The sequence below is a fragment of the Aythya ferina genome, assembly GCF_964211825.1.
Source record: "Aythya ferina genome assembly, contig: HAP1_SCAFFOLD_501, whole genome shotgun sequence".
Taxonomy (NCBI): Eukaryota; Metazoa; Chordata; class Aves; order Anseriformes; family Anatidae; genus Aythya; species Aythya ferina.
Genome location: NW_028181091.1, coordinates 1 through 17,876, shown reverse-complemented (window position 1 = coordinate 17,876; position 17,876 = coordinate 1). Strand labels below are relative to the sequence as shown.

The 17,876-nt window shown below is 54.5% G+C and overlaps 1 protein-coding gene and 1 long non-coding RNA gene across 2 annotated transcripts in view; both read right to left on the bottom strand.

Moving 5' to 3' along the window:
• LOC311429273 (sodium/potassium-transporting ATPase subunit alpha-3-like) overlaps nt 1-16,594 on the bottom strand; it is a 44,967-nt gene extending 28,373 nt beyond the window's left edge. Inside the window, 12 exon segments of the mRNA XM_084540367.1 lie at nt 1,106-1,374; nt 2,732-2,849; nt 4,953-5,006; nt 5,009-5,089; nt 6,380-6,493; nt 7,502-7,525; nt 7,527-7,588; nt 7,591-7,651; nt 7,653-7,706; nt 9,249-9,308; nt 10,132-10,254; nt 16,414-16,594. Of these exon segments, the coding sequence (XP_084396493.1) occupies nt 1,106-1,374; nt 2,732-2,849; nt 4,953-5,006; nt 5,009-5,089; nt 6,380-6,493; nt 7,502-7,525; nt 7,527-7,588; nt 7,591-7,651; nt 7,653-7,706; nt 9,249-9,308; nt 10,132-10,254; nt 16,414-16,419 (1,026 nt within the window). The 5' untranslated portion in view covers nt 16,420-16,594.
• LOC311429275 lies at nt 15,871-16,157 on the bottom strand. The gene is made up of 3 exons (XR_014688214.1): nt 16,134-16,157; nt 15,969-16,030; nt 15,871-15,916 (listed from the first exon to the last, which is right to left on the bottom strand). It is a non-coding gene; the product is annotated as an uncharacterized lncRNA (long non-coding RNA).
• Nucleotides 16,595-17,876: the final 1,282 nt, after the last annotated feature.

Here is a 17,876-nt window from a genome sequence, read left to right as displayed (position 1 = left end):
ATTTTGGGGATCGATTTTTTAATTTTGGGGGGCTATTTTTTATTTGGGAGCACTGATTTTTTAGTTGGGGGCACAGATTTATCAGTTGGCAGCACAGATTTATTAGTTGGGAGCACAGATTTTTTATTTGGGGGGGCAATTTCTTAATTGGGGGGGTCAATTTTTAATTTTTGGGATCGATTTTTTAATTTGGGGGGGCTATTTTTAATTTGGGACCACTGATTTTTTAGTTGGAGGCACAGATTTATTAGTTGGGAGCACAGATTTTTTATTTGGGGGGCGATTTCTTAATTGCGGGGGCAATTTCTTAATTGGGGGGGCTATTTTTAATTTGGGGGGGCTATTTTTAATTTGGAAGCACAGATTTATCAGTTGGCAGCACCCATTTATTAGTTGGGAGCACAGATTTTTAATTTGGGGGGGCGATTTCTTAATTGGGAGGGGCAATTTTAATTTGGGGGCACAGATTTTTAATTTGGGAGCGCAGTTTTTTATTCGGGAACGCAGATTTTTTATTTTGGGGGGGCGATTTCTTAATTGGGGGGGCACATTTTTTAATTGTCCTCAGGCACGTTGGCCACGATGATGCCGATGAGGAAGATGATGGCCTCCAGCCACGTAACCCCCCAATATCCCCCCAAACTCCCCCCAAACCCCCTGATATCCCCCCAAATCACCCCAAAACCCCCTAAACTCCCCCCAAACCTCCCAATACTCACGGTGACGGTGGCCAGCAGCCCCTCGGGCACGTTGGCCATGATGATGCCGATGAGGAAGATGATGGTCTCTAGCCACGTAACCCCCCAAAAACCCCTGATATCCCCCCAAATCACGCCAAAACCCCCTGATATCCCCTGATAACACCCCAAAATCCCCTCAAAGCCCCCCAAACCCCCATATAACACCCCAATACTCAAGGTGACGATGGCCAACAGCCCCTTGGGCACGTTGGCCATGATGATGCCGATGAGGAAGGTGATGGTCTCTAGCCACATAACCCCCCCAAACCTCCTCATATCCCCCCAAATCCCCCTAAAACCCCCCAAAACTCCCTGATATCCTCCCCAAACCCCCCCAAAAGCCATGATATTCCCCCAATACTCACGGTGACGGTGGCCAGCAGCCCCTCGGGCACGTTGGCCACGATGATGCCGATGAGGAAGATGACGGCCTCCAGCCAGGTGTAGCCCAGGATGAGGGAGAGGATGAAGAAGGAGATGCCGAGGAAGACGGCGACGCCGGTGATGAGCTGGATGAAGTGCTCGATCTCCACCGCGATCGGCGTCTTGCCCACCTCCAGCCCCCGAGGCCGCGTGGCGATGCGCCCCATCACCGTCCGGTCCCCCGTGGCGATCACCACCCCGCGGGCCGTGCCTGGTTTGGGGTGAAAAAGGGGGAAATTGGGTGAAAAGGGGGGAAATTGGGGTGAGTGGGGGGCATTGGAGGGGGTTTGGGGTCATTGGGGGTCATTGGAGGGGGAAATGGGGGTGAGGGGGCCCCATCACCGTCTGGTCCCCCGTGGCGATCACCACCCCGCGGGCCGTGCCTGTTTTGGGGTGAAAAAGGGGGAAATTGGGTGAAAAAGGGGGAAATTGGGGTGAGTCGGGGGGCATTGGAAGGGGTTTGGGGGTCATTGGGGGTCATTGGAGGGGGAAATGGGGGTGAGGGGAGACCCCATCACCGTCCGGTCCCCCGTGGCGATCACCACCCCGCGGGCCGTGCCTGGTTTGGGGTGAAAAAGGGGGAAATTGGGTGAAAAGGGGGGAATTGGGGTGAGTGGGGGCATTGGAGGGGGTTTGGGGGTCATTGGGGGTCATTGGAGGGGGAAATGGGGGTGAGGGGGGGGCCCCATCACCGTCCGGTCCCCCGTGGCGATCACCACCCGCGGCCGTGCCTGGTTTGGGGTGAAAAAGGGGGAAATTGGGTGAAAAGGGGGAAAATTGGGGTGAGTGGGGGGCGTTGGAGGGGGTTTAGGGTGGAAAAAGGGGTAAATAGGGTGAAAAAGGGGAGAAATGGGAGTGGGAAGGGGGTTTGGGGGGCGTCGGGGGTCTTGAAGGGGGTCCTAAGGAGGTTTGGGGGTCTTCAAAGGGGGCCCTGGGACCCCAAAATGGCCCCAGATGGAGTCCTGGGGCACCAAAATAACCCCATAAATGCCCCTGGGACCCCAAAATTTGTCCTGGGGACCCCAAAAATAACCCCAAAGAGGGTCTTGGGACCCCAAAATGTGTCCTGGGACCCCAAAAATAACCCCAAATAGGGTCTTGGGACCCATAGATGTTCCTGGGACCCCAAAATTTGCCTGGGACCCCCAAAATAACCCCATAGATCTCCCAGAGCCCCCCAAAATTAACCCAGCACCCCAAAACCCCCCACCCCAAACCCCCCAGACCCCCAAAGACCCTCAACCCCCCCATACAGCCCCCCAGACCCCCCCCAAACCCCCCCAACGCCCCCATAGCACCCCAAAGACCCCCCCCAAACCCTCGTATCCACCCCATACCCACCCAAAGACCCCCCATACACTCCCAGGCCCCCAAACTCCCCCCAAAGCCCCCCCAGACCCCCCAAAGACCCTCAAACCCCCCCATTCCCCCCCCCCCAGACCCCCCAGACCCCCCCAAACCCCCCCATAGAGAGGTCTCGGGACCTCCTGGAGTGTTCTGGGAGCCCCCCCATGGGGTTTTATTTTTTTTAATTTATTTTTATTTTTTTTTTTGGGGGGGGGTCTCACCCTCGACGCAGTTGGTGGAGAAGAAGGTGATGTTGCGGGTCTCCAGGGGGTTGTCGTGGGTGCAGTCGGGGGAGCGCGTCTGGGGCTCCGACTCGCCCGTCAGAGAGGAGTTGTCAACCTGGGGGGGGGCACAAAGGTGAGGGGGGGTCCTGGGGGTCTTGGGAGGGTCTTGGGGGGGGTGTACGGGGAGTTATGGGGTCCTAAAGGGGGGTTATGGGGTCCTGAAGGGGGTTATGGGGGTCCTGGGGAGGTCTAAGGGGGGTTATGGGGGTCGTGGGGGGGTCTTGGGGGGGTCACTGGTGTCCTGGGGGGGTCTCTGGGGGTCTTGGGGGGGGGCTATGGGGGTTATTGGGGTCCTCGGGGGGTCTCTGGGGGGTCTGGGGCTCCGACTCGCCCGTCAGCGAGGAGTTGTCAACCTGGGGGGGGCACAAAGGTGAGGGGGGGTCCTGGGAGGGGTCTTGGGGGGGTCTATGGGGTCCTGGGATGGTCTTGGGGGGGGTCTCTGGGGGGTTATGGGGTCCTGAAGGGGGGTTATGGGAGGTTATAGGGGTCCTGGGGGGGTCCTGGGGGGGCCTGGGGGGGTCATGAGAGTCCTGGGGGGGTCTCTGGGGGTCTTGGGGGGGTCTAAGGGGGTTATTGGGGTCTTGGGGGGGTCTCTGGGGGTCTTGGGGGGGGCTATGGGGGGTTATTGGGGTCCTGGGGGGGGTCTCTGGGGGTTCTGGGGCTCTGACTCGCCCGTCAGGAGGAGTTGTCAACCTGGGGGGGGGCAGGGGTCACTGGGGGGTCCTGGGGGTCTTGGGGGGGGTCTATGGGAGGTTATGGGGTCCTGAAGGGGGGTTATGGGGTCCTGAAGGGGGGTTATGGGGGTCCTGGGAGGTCTAGGGGGGTTATGGGGGTCCTGGGGGGGTCTTGGGGGGGTCCTGAGGGGGGTTATGGGGGTTATGGGGGTCCTGGGGGGGTCTAAGGGGGGTTATGGGGGTCCTGGGGGGTCTTGGGGGGTCACTGGGGGGTTATTGGGGTCCTGGGGGGGTCTAAGGGGGGTTATGGGGTCCTGGGGGGGTCTCTGGGGGTCTTGGGGGGGCTATGGGGGGTTATTGGGGTCCTGGGGGGGGTCTCTGGGGGGTTCTGGGGCTCTGACTCGCCCATCAGGGAGGAGTTGTCAACCTGGGGGGGGGCAAGGGGTCACTGGGGGGTCCTGGGGGTCTTGGAGGGGTTAAGGAGGGGGTGTACGGGAGGTTATGGGGTCCTGAAGGGGGGTTATGGGGTCCTGAAGGGGGGTTATGGGGGTCCTGGGGAGGTCTAAGGGGGGTTATGGGGGTCATGAGGGTCCTGGGGGGGGTCACTGGGGGTTATTGGGGTCGTGGGGGGGTCTCTGGGGGTCTTGGAGGGAGTATGGGGGTCTTAAGGGGGTCTATGGGGGGTTATGGGGGCGCTGGAGGGGGTTACTGGGGGGTTATGGGGGGTTATAGGGGTCCTGGGGGGGGCCTTGGGGGGTCATGAGAGTCCTGGGGGGGTCTCTGGGGGTCTTAGGGGGCTCTATGGGGGTGCTGGAGAGGTTACTGGGGGGTTATGGGGTCCTGAAAGGGGGTTATGGGGGGTTATGGGGGCCCTGGGGGGTCCTGGGGGGTCTTGGTGGGGTCTAAGGGGGTTATTGGGGTCCTGGGGGGGTCTGGGCTATGGGGGGGTTATTGGGGTCCTGGGGGGGGTCTCTGGGGGGTTTCTGGGGCTCCGACTCGCCCGTCAGCGAGGGAGTTGTCAACCTGGGGGGGGGCACAAAGGTGAGGGGGGGTCCTGGGGGTCTTGGGAGGGTCTTGGGGGGGGTGTACGGGGAGTTATGGGGTCCCAAAGGGGGGTTATGGGGGTCCTGGGGGGGTCTAAGGGGGGTTATGGGGGGTTATTGGGGTCCTGGGGGGGGTCTCTGGGGGTCTTGGGGGGGGGGGCTATGGGGGTGCTGGAGGGGGTTACTGGGGGGTTATGGGGTCCTGAAAGGGGGGTTATGGGGGTCCTGGGGGGGGCCTGGGGGGGGTCATGAGAGTCCTGGGGGGGGTCTCTGGGGGTCTTGGGGGGGGTCTCTGGGTGGTTATTGGGGTCGTGGGGGGGTTGGGGTGAATCTTGAGTCTCGGGGCTTTGCCTGGGGGGGTGCGGGGGGGGCGTGTTTTAAGCTGAATTATATATTTTTTTATTTTATTTTATTTTTTTTTTTGGGGGGGGGTCTCCCCACCTTGCAGCCGTGCGCCGAGATGATGCGCAGGTCGGCGGGGCACCCGGTCCCCCCCCCTTGACCTCCACCAGGTCGCCCACCACCACCTCCTCCGCGTTCAGCTGCATCTTCTCCCCCTCGCGGATCACCAGGGCTTGCTGGGGGGGGGACACAAAAAAAATATTAAATTATAAAAAAAAAAAAATCAAATTCTTTATTGTATTGATTTTATTTTATTATTTTTTTTAATTTTTTCTTCGTTTTATTAAATATCGTCGGTTTTCTTGATTTTGGTAAAATCTTGCATTTCTTTTTAAAATTATTTGTTTTAAAATTATTTATTTATTTTAAAATTATTTATTTGTTATAAAATTATTTATTTGATATAAAATTATTTATTTTATTTATTTTTTATTTTATTTTAAAATCTTTCTTCGTTTTATTAAACATCGTTGTTTTCTTGATTTTGGTAAAATCTCTCATTTCTTTTAAAATTATTTATTTTAAAAATCATTTATTGTTTTAAAATCGTTTCTTTTATTTATTTTTTATTTTATTTTAAAATCTTTCTTCGTTTTATTTTAAAATCTTTCTTCGTTTTATTAAATATCATTGATTTCCTTGATTTTAGTAAAATCTTGTATTTCTTTTTAAAATTATTTGTTTTAAAATTATTTATTTATTTTAAAATTATTTATTTGTTATAAAATTATTTATTTTATTTATTTTTTATTTTATTTTAAAATCTTTCTTCGTTTTATTTTGAAATCTTTCTTCATTTTATTAAACATCGTTGGTTTTCTTGATTTTGGTAAAATCTTGCATTTATTTTTAAAATTATTTATTTTAAAATCATTTATTTGTTTTAAAATCATTTCTTTTATTTATTTTTTATTTTATTTTAAAATCTTTCTTCGTTTTATTTTAAAATCTTTACTCGTTTTCTTAAATATCGTTGGTTTTCTTGATTTTGTTAAAATCTTTTTATTTATTTCAAAATCTTTTATTTGTTTTAAAATCATTTATTTATTTTTAAAATTATTTATTTATTTTAAAATTATTTATTTTATTTATTTTTTATTTTATTTTAAAATCTTTGTTTTATTTTAAAATCTTTATTAATTTTATTAAATATCATTGGTTTTCTTGATTTTATTAAAATCTTGTATTTATTTTTAAAATCTTACTTATTTTAAAATTATTTCTTTATTTTCAAATTATTTCTTTTCTTTATTATCTATTTTATTTTAAAATTTCATTACATATTATTGATTTTCTTGATTTTGTTAAAATCTTTTCTTTGTCTTAAAATCTTTTCTTATTTTAAAATCATTTATTTATTTTAAAATCTTTTATTTATTTAGAAGTTATTTCTTTTCTTTATTAATTATAAATATTTCATTGTATTAAATTTTGTCCCAGCCCCCCCCAGCCCCCCCCCCACCCACCTGCGGGACCATATTTTTGAAAGATTCCATGATTTTGGAGCTTTTGGCTTCCTGGTAGTAGGAGAAGCAGCCGGTGATGATGACCACGGCGGCCAGGACGATGCCCAGGTAGAGCTGGGGGGGGGGGGGAAAAAAAATTATTTTGGGGCCCCCCCATAAAAAAAAATAATTTGGGGAGGGGGTCTGCAAAGCCCCCTGCCCCTAATGAGGCCCCAAAACCCCATTAATGCCCCCCCAAAACTGCCCCAGATCCCAATTGCCCCCCCCCATTTTCCCCTTTGCCACTTTGGGGGGGGGGGGCACAAAATAATTTTGGGCCCCCCCCACGAAAGAAAATTAATTTGGGGGGGGTCTGCAAAGCCCCCCGGCCCTAAAATGCCCCCCCCAGGACCCCCAGACCCTTATAGGACCCCCATAAACCCCATTCAGGACCCCTATAGGACCCCAGAACCCCCCTAAGACCCCCCAGGACCCCCCCAAGACCCCCCAGGACCCCTTTAAGACCCCCTATAGGACCCTAGAACCCCCCCAAGACCCCCTGTAGGACCCCATAAGCCCCCAAGACCCCCTGTAGGACCCCATAAGCCCCCAAGACCCCCCCCAAGACCCCCCTATAGGACCCCATAACCCCCCCAAGACCCCCCTAAGACCCCCCAAGACCCCCCTAAGCCCCCCTATAGGACCCCATAACCCCCCCAAGACCCCCTATAGGACCCCATAACCCCCCAAGACCCCCCCAAGACCCCCTATAGGACCCCATAAACCCCCCCAAGACCCCCCAGGACCCCCCTAAGCCCCCCCTATAGGACCCCATAGCCCCCCCAAGACCCCCTATAGGGACCCCCATAAACCCCCCCCAGGACCCCCCTAATACCCCTCAAGACCCCCTATAGGACCCCATAACCCCCATAAGACCCCCCAGGACCCCCCCAAGACCCCCCTATAGGGACCCCATAACCCCCCCAAGACCCCCAAAACCCCCCCAGGACCCCCCAAGACCCCCCCAAGACCCCCCTAATACCCCCATAAATCCCATTCAGGACCCCTATAGGACCCCATAACCCCCCCCCAAGACCCCCAAAACCCCCCCAGGACCCCCCCAAGACCCCCCCCCCCCCATACGTTGTCGTTGGAGGGCTCGTCCTCGGGTGCCCGCCTGGATGCCGTAGGCCAGGAAGCAGAGGATGGCCCCGATCCACAAAAGGATGAAAATCCCCCAAAAAGCTGGCGGCAGAACTTGACCCACTCGGGGGTGGTGGGCGGGGGGGTGAGGGGCGTTGGGGCCGTCCCGAGCCAGGATCTCCTGAGCCTTGCTGTGGGTTAAGCCCTGGGGGGGGGGGAAATATAAAGGGAATGTGAAAAGGGACCCCAAAAATGGCAAAATCCTAAAAGGGACCCTAAAAGGGGGAAATCCTAAGAGAAACCCTAAAAGGGAGCCCAAAAAGGGGGGAAATCCTAAAAGAAATCCCATAACGGGACCTCAAAAATGGAGAAATCCTAAAAGAGATCCTATAAAGGGAGCCCCAAAAGGAGGAAATCCTAAAAGAAACCCTAAAAGGAAGCCCAAAAAAGGGGAAATCCTAAAAGAAATCCCATAACGGGACCTCAAAAATGGAGAAATCCTAAAAGAGATCCTATAAAGGGAGCCCCAAAAGGAGGAAATCCTAAAAGAAACCCTAAAAGGAAGCCCAAAAAGGGGGAAATCCTAAAAGAAATCCCATAACGGGACCTCAAAAATGGAGAAATCCTAAAAGAGATCCTATAAAGGGAGCCCCAAAAGGAGGAAATCCTAAAAGAAACCCTAAAAGGAAGCCCAAAAAGGGGGAAATCCTAAAAGAAATCCCATAACGGGACCTCAAAAATGGAGAAATCCTAAAAGAGATCCTATAAAGGGAGCCCCAAAAGGAGGAAAATCCTAAAAGAAACCCTAAAAGGGAGCCCAAAAATAGGGGATCCTAAAAGAAATCCCATAAAGAGAACACTAAAAGGGGGAAATCCTAAAAGAGATCCTATAAAGAGAACCCTAAAAGGAGGAAATCCTAAAAGAGATCCTATAAAGAGAGCCCTACATGGAGGAAATCCTAAAAGGGACCCCAAAAACAGGGAATCCTAAAAGAAATCCCATAAAGAGAACACTAAAAGGGGGAAATCCTAAAAGAAATCCTATAAAGGGAGCCCAAAAAGGGGAAATCCTAAAAGGGATCCTATAAAGGGACCCTAAAAAGAGGAAATCCTAAAAGAAACCCTAAAAGGGAGACCAAAACTGGGAAATCCTAAAAGAAACCCCAAAAGGGACCCCAAAAAGGAGGAAATCCTAAAAGAGATCCCATAAAGAGAGCCCTAAAAAGAGAAAATCCTAAAAGGGGACCCCAAAAAGGGGGGAATCCTAAAAGAAATCCCATGAAGAGAACCCTAAAAGGAGGAAATCCTAAAAGAGATCCTATAAAGGGACCCTAAAAAGAGGAAATCCTAAAGAAACCCTAAAATGGAGCCCAAAAAAGGGGGAATCCTAAAAGAAATCCCATAAAGAGAACCCCAAAAAAGTGGAAATCCTAAAAGGGATCCTATAAAGAGAGCCCAAAATGGGGGAAATCCTAAAAGGGGCCCCAAAAAGAGACCCCAAAAATGGGAAATCCTAAAAGGGAGACCCCAAAAAAGGGAGAATCCTAAAAAAAAGGGGAATCCTAAAAGGGACCCCAAAAAGGGGGAATCCTAAAAGCGACCCCAAAAAAGGAGAATCCTAAGAGAGACCCCAAAAGGGAGACCCCGAGGGGGTCCCCTCCGAAAGCAGAGCCCCCCAGGTGGGCGACTCTAAAGGCGACCCCACAAATGACCCCCAAAACCCCCCGAAATGTCCCCAAAAACGCACCTGGACGCAGTCGGTGTTGTACTTGCGGCAAACCTCCTCGATGGACATCTTGTGCTCCGTCTGCGGGGACGGGGTCAGACCCCAAAAACTCCCCATAATCCGCCCATAAACCCCCTTAATCCCACCCCAGACCCCCTTAATCCCGCTCCAGACCCCCTTAATCCCACCCCAGACCCCCCCCGGACCCTTCCCCCGGGAGTTCTCACCATGGCCACCTCGCCCCTAATCCCCCTTAATCTCCCCAATTTTCCCATAATCCGCCCATAAACCCCCTTAATCCCCCCCTAAACCCCCTTAATCCCGCTCCAAACCCCTTAATCCCGCCCCAGACCCCCTTAATCCCGCCCCAGACCCCCCCACGAACCCCTCCCCGGGGGTTCTCACCATGGCCACCTCCCCCTAAACCCCCCCCAACCCCCCTTAATCCCCATAATCCGCCCATAAACCCCCTTAATCCCGCCCCAGACCCCCATAATCCCGCTCCAAACCCCTTAATCCCGCCCCAGACCCCCTTAATCCCACCCGGGACCCCCTTAATCCCACCCGGGACCCCCTTAATCCCGCCCGGGACCCTTTCCCGGGGGTTCTCACCATGGCCACCTCCCCCTAACCTCCCCCTAACCCCACCCAAACCCCCTTAATCCCCCCAAACTCCCCGTAATCCGCCCATAAACCCCCTTAATCCCGCTCCAAACCCCTTAATCCCGCCCCAGACCCCCATAATCCCGCTCCAAACCCCCTTAATCCCGCCTCAGACCCCCATAATCCCGCCCCAGACCCCCATAATCCCGCCCCAGACCCCCATAATCCCACTCCAAACCCCCTTAATCCCGCCCCAGACCCCCTTAATCCCACCCGGGACCCCCTCCCCGGGGGTTCTCACCATGGCCACCTCCTTCTTGAGGTCGTCCAGGTCTCGGGTCTTGCTCTTGCCCTTCTTGGGCGACTCCTTCTCGCCCCCCTTGTCCTGCGTGGTGGCCACCCGGTAACTGTCGGAGCGCCCGTACTGGGGGGGGGGGCGTTACCCTGGGGGCCCCCGCCCCCGGCCCCGCTCCGCAGCACCCCAAAACATCGACCCCCTCCCCCCGGGATCCCAATATAAAAAGGGCTGGGCCCCAAAAGTGAAGGAACGGCCCCAAAATCCCATTGGATTGAGTGGGAACCCCAAAAGTTAAGGCACTGCCCCCAAAATCCCAGTATTTGGGGTCTGAACCCCAAAATTTACATAATTGAACCCCAAAATCCCAATATTTCGGATCTGGACCCCAAAACCTAAAACCCCAAGATCTACAGCACAACCCCAAAAACCCAATAGATGGGGTCTGGGCCCCAAAAGTGAAGGAACGGCCCCCAAAATCCCATTGGATTGAGTGGGAACCCCAAAAGTTAAGGCACAGCTCCAAAATCCCAATATTTGGGGTCTGCACCCCAAAATCTATAGCACTGCACCCCAAAACCCCATTGTATGGAGGCTCAATCCCAAAACGTAAAAACCCAAAATCTACAGGAAACCCCAAAATGTACAGCACAACCCCAAAATTCCCATATATGGGACCTGGACCCCAAAACCTACAGCACTGAACCCCAAAATCCCAATATTTGGGGTCTGGACCCCAAAACCTAAAAGCCACAAAATCTACAGCACAACCCCAAAAAAACAATATATGGGGTCTGGGCCCCAAAAAAATAAGGAATGGCCCCAAAATCCCATTGGATTGAGTGTGAACCCCAAAAGTTAAGGCACAGCCCCCAAAATCCCAATATTTGGGGTCTGCACCCCAAAATCTATAGCACTGCACCCCAAAATCCCAATATTTGGGGTCTGAACCCTAAAACCTAAATCCCCCAAATCTACAGGAAACCCCAAAATGTACAGCACAACCCCAAAATTCCAATATTTGGGGTCTGAAACCCAAAACCTAAACCCCCAAAATCTACAGCACAACCCCAAAAACCCAATAGATGGGGTCTGGGCCCCAAAAATGAAGGAACGGCCCCAAAATCCCATTGGATTGAGTGTGAACCCCAAAAGTTAAGGCACTGCCACAAAATCCCAATATTTGGGGTCTGAACCCCAAAACCAACAGAATTGAACCCCCTAAATCCCAATATTTGGGGTCTGAACCCAAAACCTAAAACCCCCAAATCTACAGGAAACCCCAAAACCTACAAAACAACCCCAAAATCCCAATATTTGGCATATGGACCCCAAAACCTAAAACCCCCACATCTGCAGCACAACCCCAAAAACCCAACAGATGGGGTCTGGGCCCCAAAAGTGAAGGAACAGCCCCAAAATCCCATTGTAGTGAGTGGGAAACCAAAAAGTTAAGGCACAGCCCCCAAATCCCAATACTTGGGCTCTGCACCCCAAAACCTAAAACCCCCAAACCTACAGAAACCCCAAAACCTACAGCTCATCCCCAAAATCCCCAAAATTTGGGGTCTGGACCCCAAAACCTACAGAATTTAACCCAAAATACCAGTATTTCAGGTCTGAACCCCAAAACCTAAACCCCCAAAATCTACAGCAAAACCCCAGAAACCCAATAGATGGGGTCTGGGCCCCAAAACCTATGGAATAGAGCCCCAAAATCCCAATATTTGGGGTCTGAAACCCAAAACCTAAAACCCCAAAATCTACAGGACAACCCAAAACCTACAGCACAACCCCAAAACCCCAATATATGGGATCTGGACCCCAAAAGTTAAGGCTCAACCCCAAAATCCTCGATATTTGGGGTCTGAACCCCAAAACCTAAATAGCTAAAACCTACAGGAAACCCCAAAACCTACAAAACAACCCCCAAAACCCCAGTATATGGGACCTGGACCCCAAGACCTACAGCACCGCACCCCAAAATCCCAATATTTGGGGTCTGTACCCCAAAACCTAAAACCCCAAAATCTACAGCACAACCCCAAAAAAACAATATTTGGGGTCTGGGCCCCAAAAGTGAAGGAATGGCCCCAAAATCCCATTGTAGTGAGTGGGGACCCCAAAAATTAAGGCACAGCCCCCAAAATCCCAATACTTGGGGTCTGCACCCCAAAACCAACAGAATTGAACCCCCTAAATCCCAATATTTGGGGTCTGAACCCCAAAACCTAAAACCCCCAAATCTACAGGAAACCCCAAAACCTACAGCACAGCCCCAAAATCCCAATATATGGGACGTGAACCCCAAAATCCCAATATTTGGGGTCTGAATCCTGAAGCCTAAAATCCCCAAATCTACAGGAAACCCCAAAACGTACAAAACAACCCCAAAAAAAAAAACAATATATAGGACCTGGACACCAAAACCTACAGAATTGAATCCCAAAATCCCAGTATTTGGGCTCTGAACCCCAAAACCTAAATCCCCAAAATCTACTGGAAACCCCAAAACCTAGGGAACAGCCCCCAAAATCCCAATATTTGGCATATGGACCCCAAAACCTACAGAATATAACCCCAAATTCCCAATATTGGGGTTTGCACCCCAAAACCCACAGCACAGCCCCAAAACTCCCAATATTTGGGGTCTGCACCCCAAAACCCCTGCAGCCCCCCAAAAACACAAATATTTGGGTTCTTCACCCTAAAACCCACAGGACAGCCCCAAAACTCCCAATATTTCTGGTTTTCACCCCAAAACCCCAATATTTGGATGCTTCACCCAAAATCCTAAATCAGCCCCAACAAGACCCTGATATTTGGGTTCTTCACCCCAAAACCCACAGCACAGCCCCAAAACTCCCAATATTTGAGGTTTGCACCCCAAAACCCCATAGGAGCCCCCCAAGACCCCAATATTTGAGGTTTTCACCCCAAAACCCACAGCACAGCCCCAAAAATCCCAATATTTGGGGTTTTCACCCCAACCCCCCCTGCAGTCTCCCCGAAAATCCCAATATTTGGTGTTTTCACCCCAAAACCCACAGCACAGCCCCAAAACTCCCAATATTTGGGATTTTCACCCCAAAACCCAACAGCAGCCCCCCAAGACCCCAATATTGGAGGTTTTCACCCCAAAACCCCATAGCAGCCCCCCCCAAATCCCAATATTTGGTGTTTTCACCCCAAAAACCCCAAAATCCACTTACCTGGGGTCCGGGGGGGGGGGGGGGGGCTTCTTTTTTTTTTGGGGGGGGGGGGGGGGGGGGAATTTGACCCTAAATATTTTTTTGGGGGGGGGGGGGCAGTTCCGCATTGTGGTTAATTGGAGGGGGGGGGGGCACGATTTTGGGGCAAAAAGGGCCGATTTTGGGTCTGGGGGGGGGGGGGGGCGGCGCCGCAGGGGGGTGGCACGGAGCCAGCACTGCGGGATTTTTATTGGGCGGGGGGGGGGATTTGGGATTTCTTTATGGGGGGGGCATTTTTTTTTGGGGTGTCCCTATATTTTGGGGGGCTATTTCTTTATGGGGGGGGCCCTATTATTTGGGGGGGGGTCCCATTTATGGGGTGGGTCCCTATTTTTTTGGGGGGTCCCAATTTTTTTGGGGGGGGGTCCCTATATCTTTATGGGGTCCCTATTTCCTTATGGGGGGGGGGCAATTTCTTTATGGGGGGGTCCCTATTTCCTTATAGGGTCCCCTTCTTTTGGGGGGGGTCCCTATTTCTTTGGGGTGGTCCCTATTTCCTTATGGGGTCCCCCTCTTTTTTTTGGGGGGGTCCCTATTTCTTTGGGGGGGGGCTATTTCCTTATAGGGTCCCCTTCTTTTGGGGGGGGGTCCCTATTTCTTTAGGGGGGGGTCCCCTATTTATGGGGTCGTCCCTATTTCCTTATAGGTTCCCCTTCGTTTGGGGGGGGTCCCTATTTTTTGGGGGTGGTCCTATTCTTTTTGGGGGGGCTATTTCCTTATGGGGGGGTCCCCTATTCCTTTGGGGGGGGGCTATTCCTTTATGGGGGTGTCCCCATTTCCTTATGGGGGGGGTCCCCTATTTATGGGGTCCCTATTCCTTTACGGGGGGGTCCCTATTTTTTTGGGGGGGGGTCCCAATTTCCTTATGGGGGGGGGGTCCCTATTTCCTTATGGGGTCCCCTTCATTTGGGAAGGGGTCCCTATTTTTTTGGGGGGGTCCTATTCTTTTTTGGGGGGGGCTATTTCCTTATGGGGGGGTCCCCTATTTATAGGGTCCCTATTCCTTTACGGGGGGGTCCCTATTTCTTTGGGGGGGGTCCCAATTTCCTAATGGGGGGTCCCTATTTTTTAAGGGGGGGGCCCTATTTTTGGGGGGGGGGGCTATTCCTTTATGGGGGGGTCCCCTATTTATGGGGGGGTCCCTATTTTTTTTGGGGGGGGGGCTCCCAATTTCCTTTCGGAATCCCCCTATTGTTTTTTCCGGGGGGGGGGGTCCCCATTTACACCCCCCCCCAATTTATCCTCCCCTTTTCCTTTAAGGGGGGGGGGGGGGGGCTCCTATTTTTTTTTTTCCCCCGGGGGGGGGCACAAATCCCTTCCCCTCCCCCCCCCCCCCGCGGCATCTGCCTGATCCCTTCCCTCCGCCGCCCCTCCCCCCGCTAATTAGGGCCCTAATTAGCAGCGGGAGGCCCTGATAAGGGGGGGGGGGGGGAGGGGCAGTGCCCCCCCCCACCAAAGGGTGCTTTTGGGGGGGGGGAGGGGCGCACTGCGGAGGATTTGCACGAGGATTTGCACGAGGATGGGGGGGGGTGGGGGGGGGCACGGGGGGGTTGCACGAGGATTTGCACGAGGATGTGCAAAGGGGGGGGGGCACGGGGACATTTTTTGGGGGGGGGGGCGCTGGGGTTTGCACGAGGATTTGCACGAGGATGTGCAAAGGGGGGGGGCACGGGGACATTTTTTGGGGGGGGGGCGCTGGGGTTTGCACGAGGATTTGCACGAGGACGTGCAAGGGGTCACGGGGACCTTGGGGGGGGGGGGCACGGGGATTTGCACCAGGATTTGCACGAGGATTTGCACGAGGACACTGGGGTGGGGGCACGGGGACCTTGGGGGGGGGGGGCACTGGGATTTGCACGAGGACGTGGGGACATCGGGACACTGGGGACACCGGGATTTGCACGAGGATTTGCACGAGGACGTGGGGACACCGGGATTTGCACGAGGGCGTGCACAGGGTCACGAGGATGGGGACACGGGGGGACACTGGGATTTGCACGAGGACACTGGGGACACTGGGATTTGCACGAGGACACCGGGATTTGCACGAGGGTTTGCACGAGGATTCGCACGAGGCCCCCAAGGGCACGGGGACACTCGTGACACCGGCCACGAGGGGGGGGACACACGGGGACGTTACACAAGAGCCGCGTGTCCCCGGGCCCGCAAGGACACGCGCCTTGCACGCCCCTGCGGCGCCTTGCACGCCCCTCTGCTGGCAGCCCCCCCCCCTCCTTGCACGCTCACCCTCCTCCCCCCTTCCCCACCCCCCCCTCCCCGGCCTTTGCACGCTCCTGGGGCTCTCCGCAAGCTCCTTGCACACTCGGGCTGCGCCTTGCACGCTCCTTGCACGCTCCACCTGCCCCTTGCACGCCCCTGCAGGCACCTTGCACGCCCTTTGCACGCCCTTCGAGCGCCCTGCACCCCCCCCGAGCACCTTGCACGCCCTTTGCACACCCCATCCGCCCCTTGCACGCCCCTCCAGCGCCTTGCACGCCCCTTGCACTCCCCATCCCCATCCTTGCACGCCCCTCCAGCACCTTGCACGCCCCTTGCACGCCCCTGCAGGCACCTTGCACACCTCTCCAGCACCTTGCACGCCCCTTGCACGCCCCATCCGCACCCTGCAACCCCCCTCCAGCCCCTTGCACGCCCTTCACACGCCCCTTGCACGCCCCTGCAGCACCCTGCAGTCCCCCTCCAGCACCTTGCACACCCCCTGCACCCTCCTTGCACACCCATCCTCCCCTTGCACACCCCTCCAGCACCTTGCACGCCCCTTGCACGCCCTTACACACCTCTCTAGCACCTTCCACACCCCTTGCACGCCCCTCCAGCACCCCACAACCCCCCTCTAATCCCTTGCACACCCCTTACACCCCCCTCCAGCCCCTTGCACGCCCCTTGCACACTCATCCTCCCCTTGCACACTCATCCTCTCATTTTGCACACCCCCCCAGCACCTTGCACGCCCCTTGCACACTCATCCTCCCCTTGCACACTCATCCTCCCCCCTTGCACGCCCGTTTGCACGTACCCCCATGGCGGCGGCTCTCTGGCCGGGCCGGGCCGGGCCGGTGTCAGCTGGAAACGGAGCCGAATCCGGAGCAGGATCCGGATCAGGTGAAGCGGGATCCGGAGCAGAATCCGGAGCGGGATCGGGACCGGCCCCGGCTGCGGCGAGCCCGGGACTGGGGCCGGGGTCGGAGCCGCCGCTCTCTGGGCTATGGGGGGGGGGGGCGGGGGGGGGCCGGGGAGCAGCCAATCACAGCGCGCCCCCCCACCCCGCGGGCCACGCCCCCCTCGCAGGCCACGCCCCTTTTACTGCGGATCCACCATGGGGGGGGGAGGGGAGGGGAGAGGAGCCCCCCCCCCCACCCAAGCCGGTGCAGGGGGCCCTGCAGTGACCCCCCCCCTATTAATGCACCCCCCTTAATTAAAGCCCCCTCCCTTAATTAATTAAGGACCCCCCCTTAATTAAGGGTCCTTAATGACCCGCTTAATTAACCGCCCTTAATTAATGGCACCGCCTTAATGAAGCCCCCTTAATGAGCCCCCCCTTAATGCCCCCCCCTTAATGATCCCCCTTAATTAACCCCCCCCTTAATGCCCCCCCTTAATTAACACCCCCTTAATGCCCCCCCCTTAATGACCTCCCTTAATGACCCCCCTCTTAATGACCCCCCCTTAATTAACCTCCCCTTAATGCCCCCCCTTAATTAACCCCCTTTAATGACCCCCCCCAATGGTCCCCCCATTAATGACCTCCCTTAATGACCCCCCTTAATGAGCCCCCCCTTAATGAAGCCCCCTTAATGCCCCCCCTTAATTTACCCCCCCCTTAATGACCTCCCTTAATGACCCCCCCTTAACGACCCCCCCCTTAACGACCCCCCCTTAACGACCCCCCCCTTAATGACCCCCCCTTAGTGCCCCCACCTTAATGCAGCCCCTTTAATGCCCCCCCCTTAATTACCCCCCCTTAATGACCCCCCCTTAATTACCCCCCCCGCAGTGCCCCTCCCCAAAGGCTTCCCCGCAATGCGCCCCCCCCCTCCGCAATGCGCCCCCCCCGCATCCTCCCCCCCCCCAATTTTCCTGCCCCCCCCCCCGCAATGCGTCCCCCCCCCGCACTGCACCTCGATGTCCTCCCCCCTGCAATGCGCCCCCCCCCGCGGGATTAGGCCCCAAATCCCCCCCCCCTCAATGTGCCCCCCCCCCCAAATATACCCCCCCCAACCCCCCCCCTACAACTCGACCCCCCCCCAAACCCCCTCCGCATCCCCCCCCCCGCAATGCGACCCCCCCCCCAAACACCCCCCCGTGGTGCCCCCCCCCCCAAAACCCCCCCTTGGTGCCCCCCCCCCCTTGGTGCCCCCCCCCCCTTGGTGCCCCCCCCCACACCCCCCCACTGCACCACTCCCCCCCCTTTTTCCCCCCCCCCCTCAAACCTCCCCCTCCCCCCAAACCACCCCGCGACCCCTCCCCCATCACCCCCGG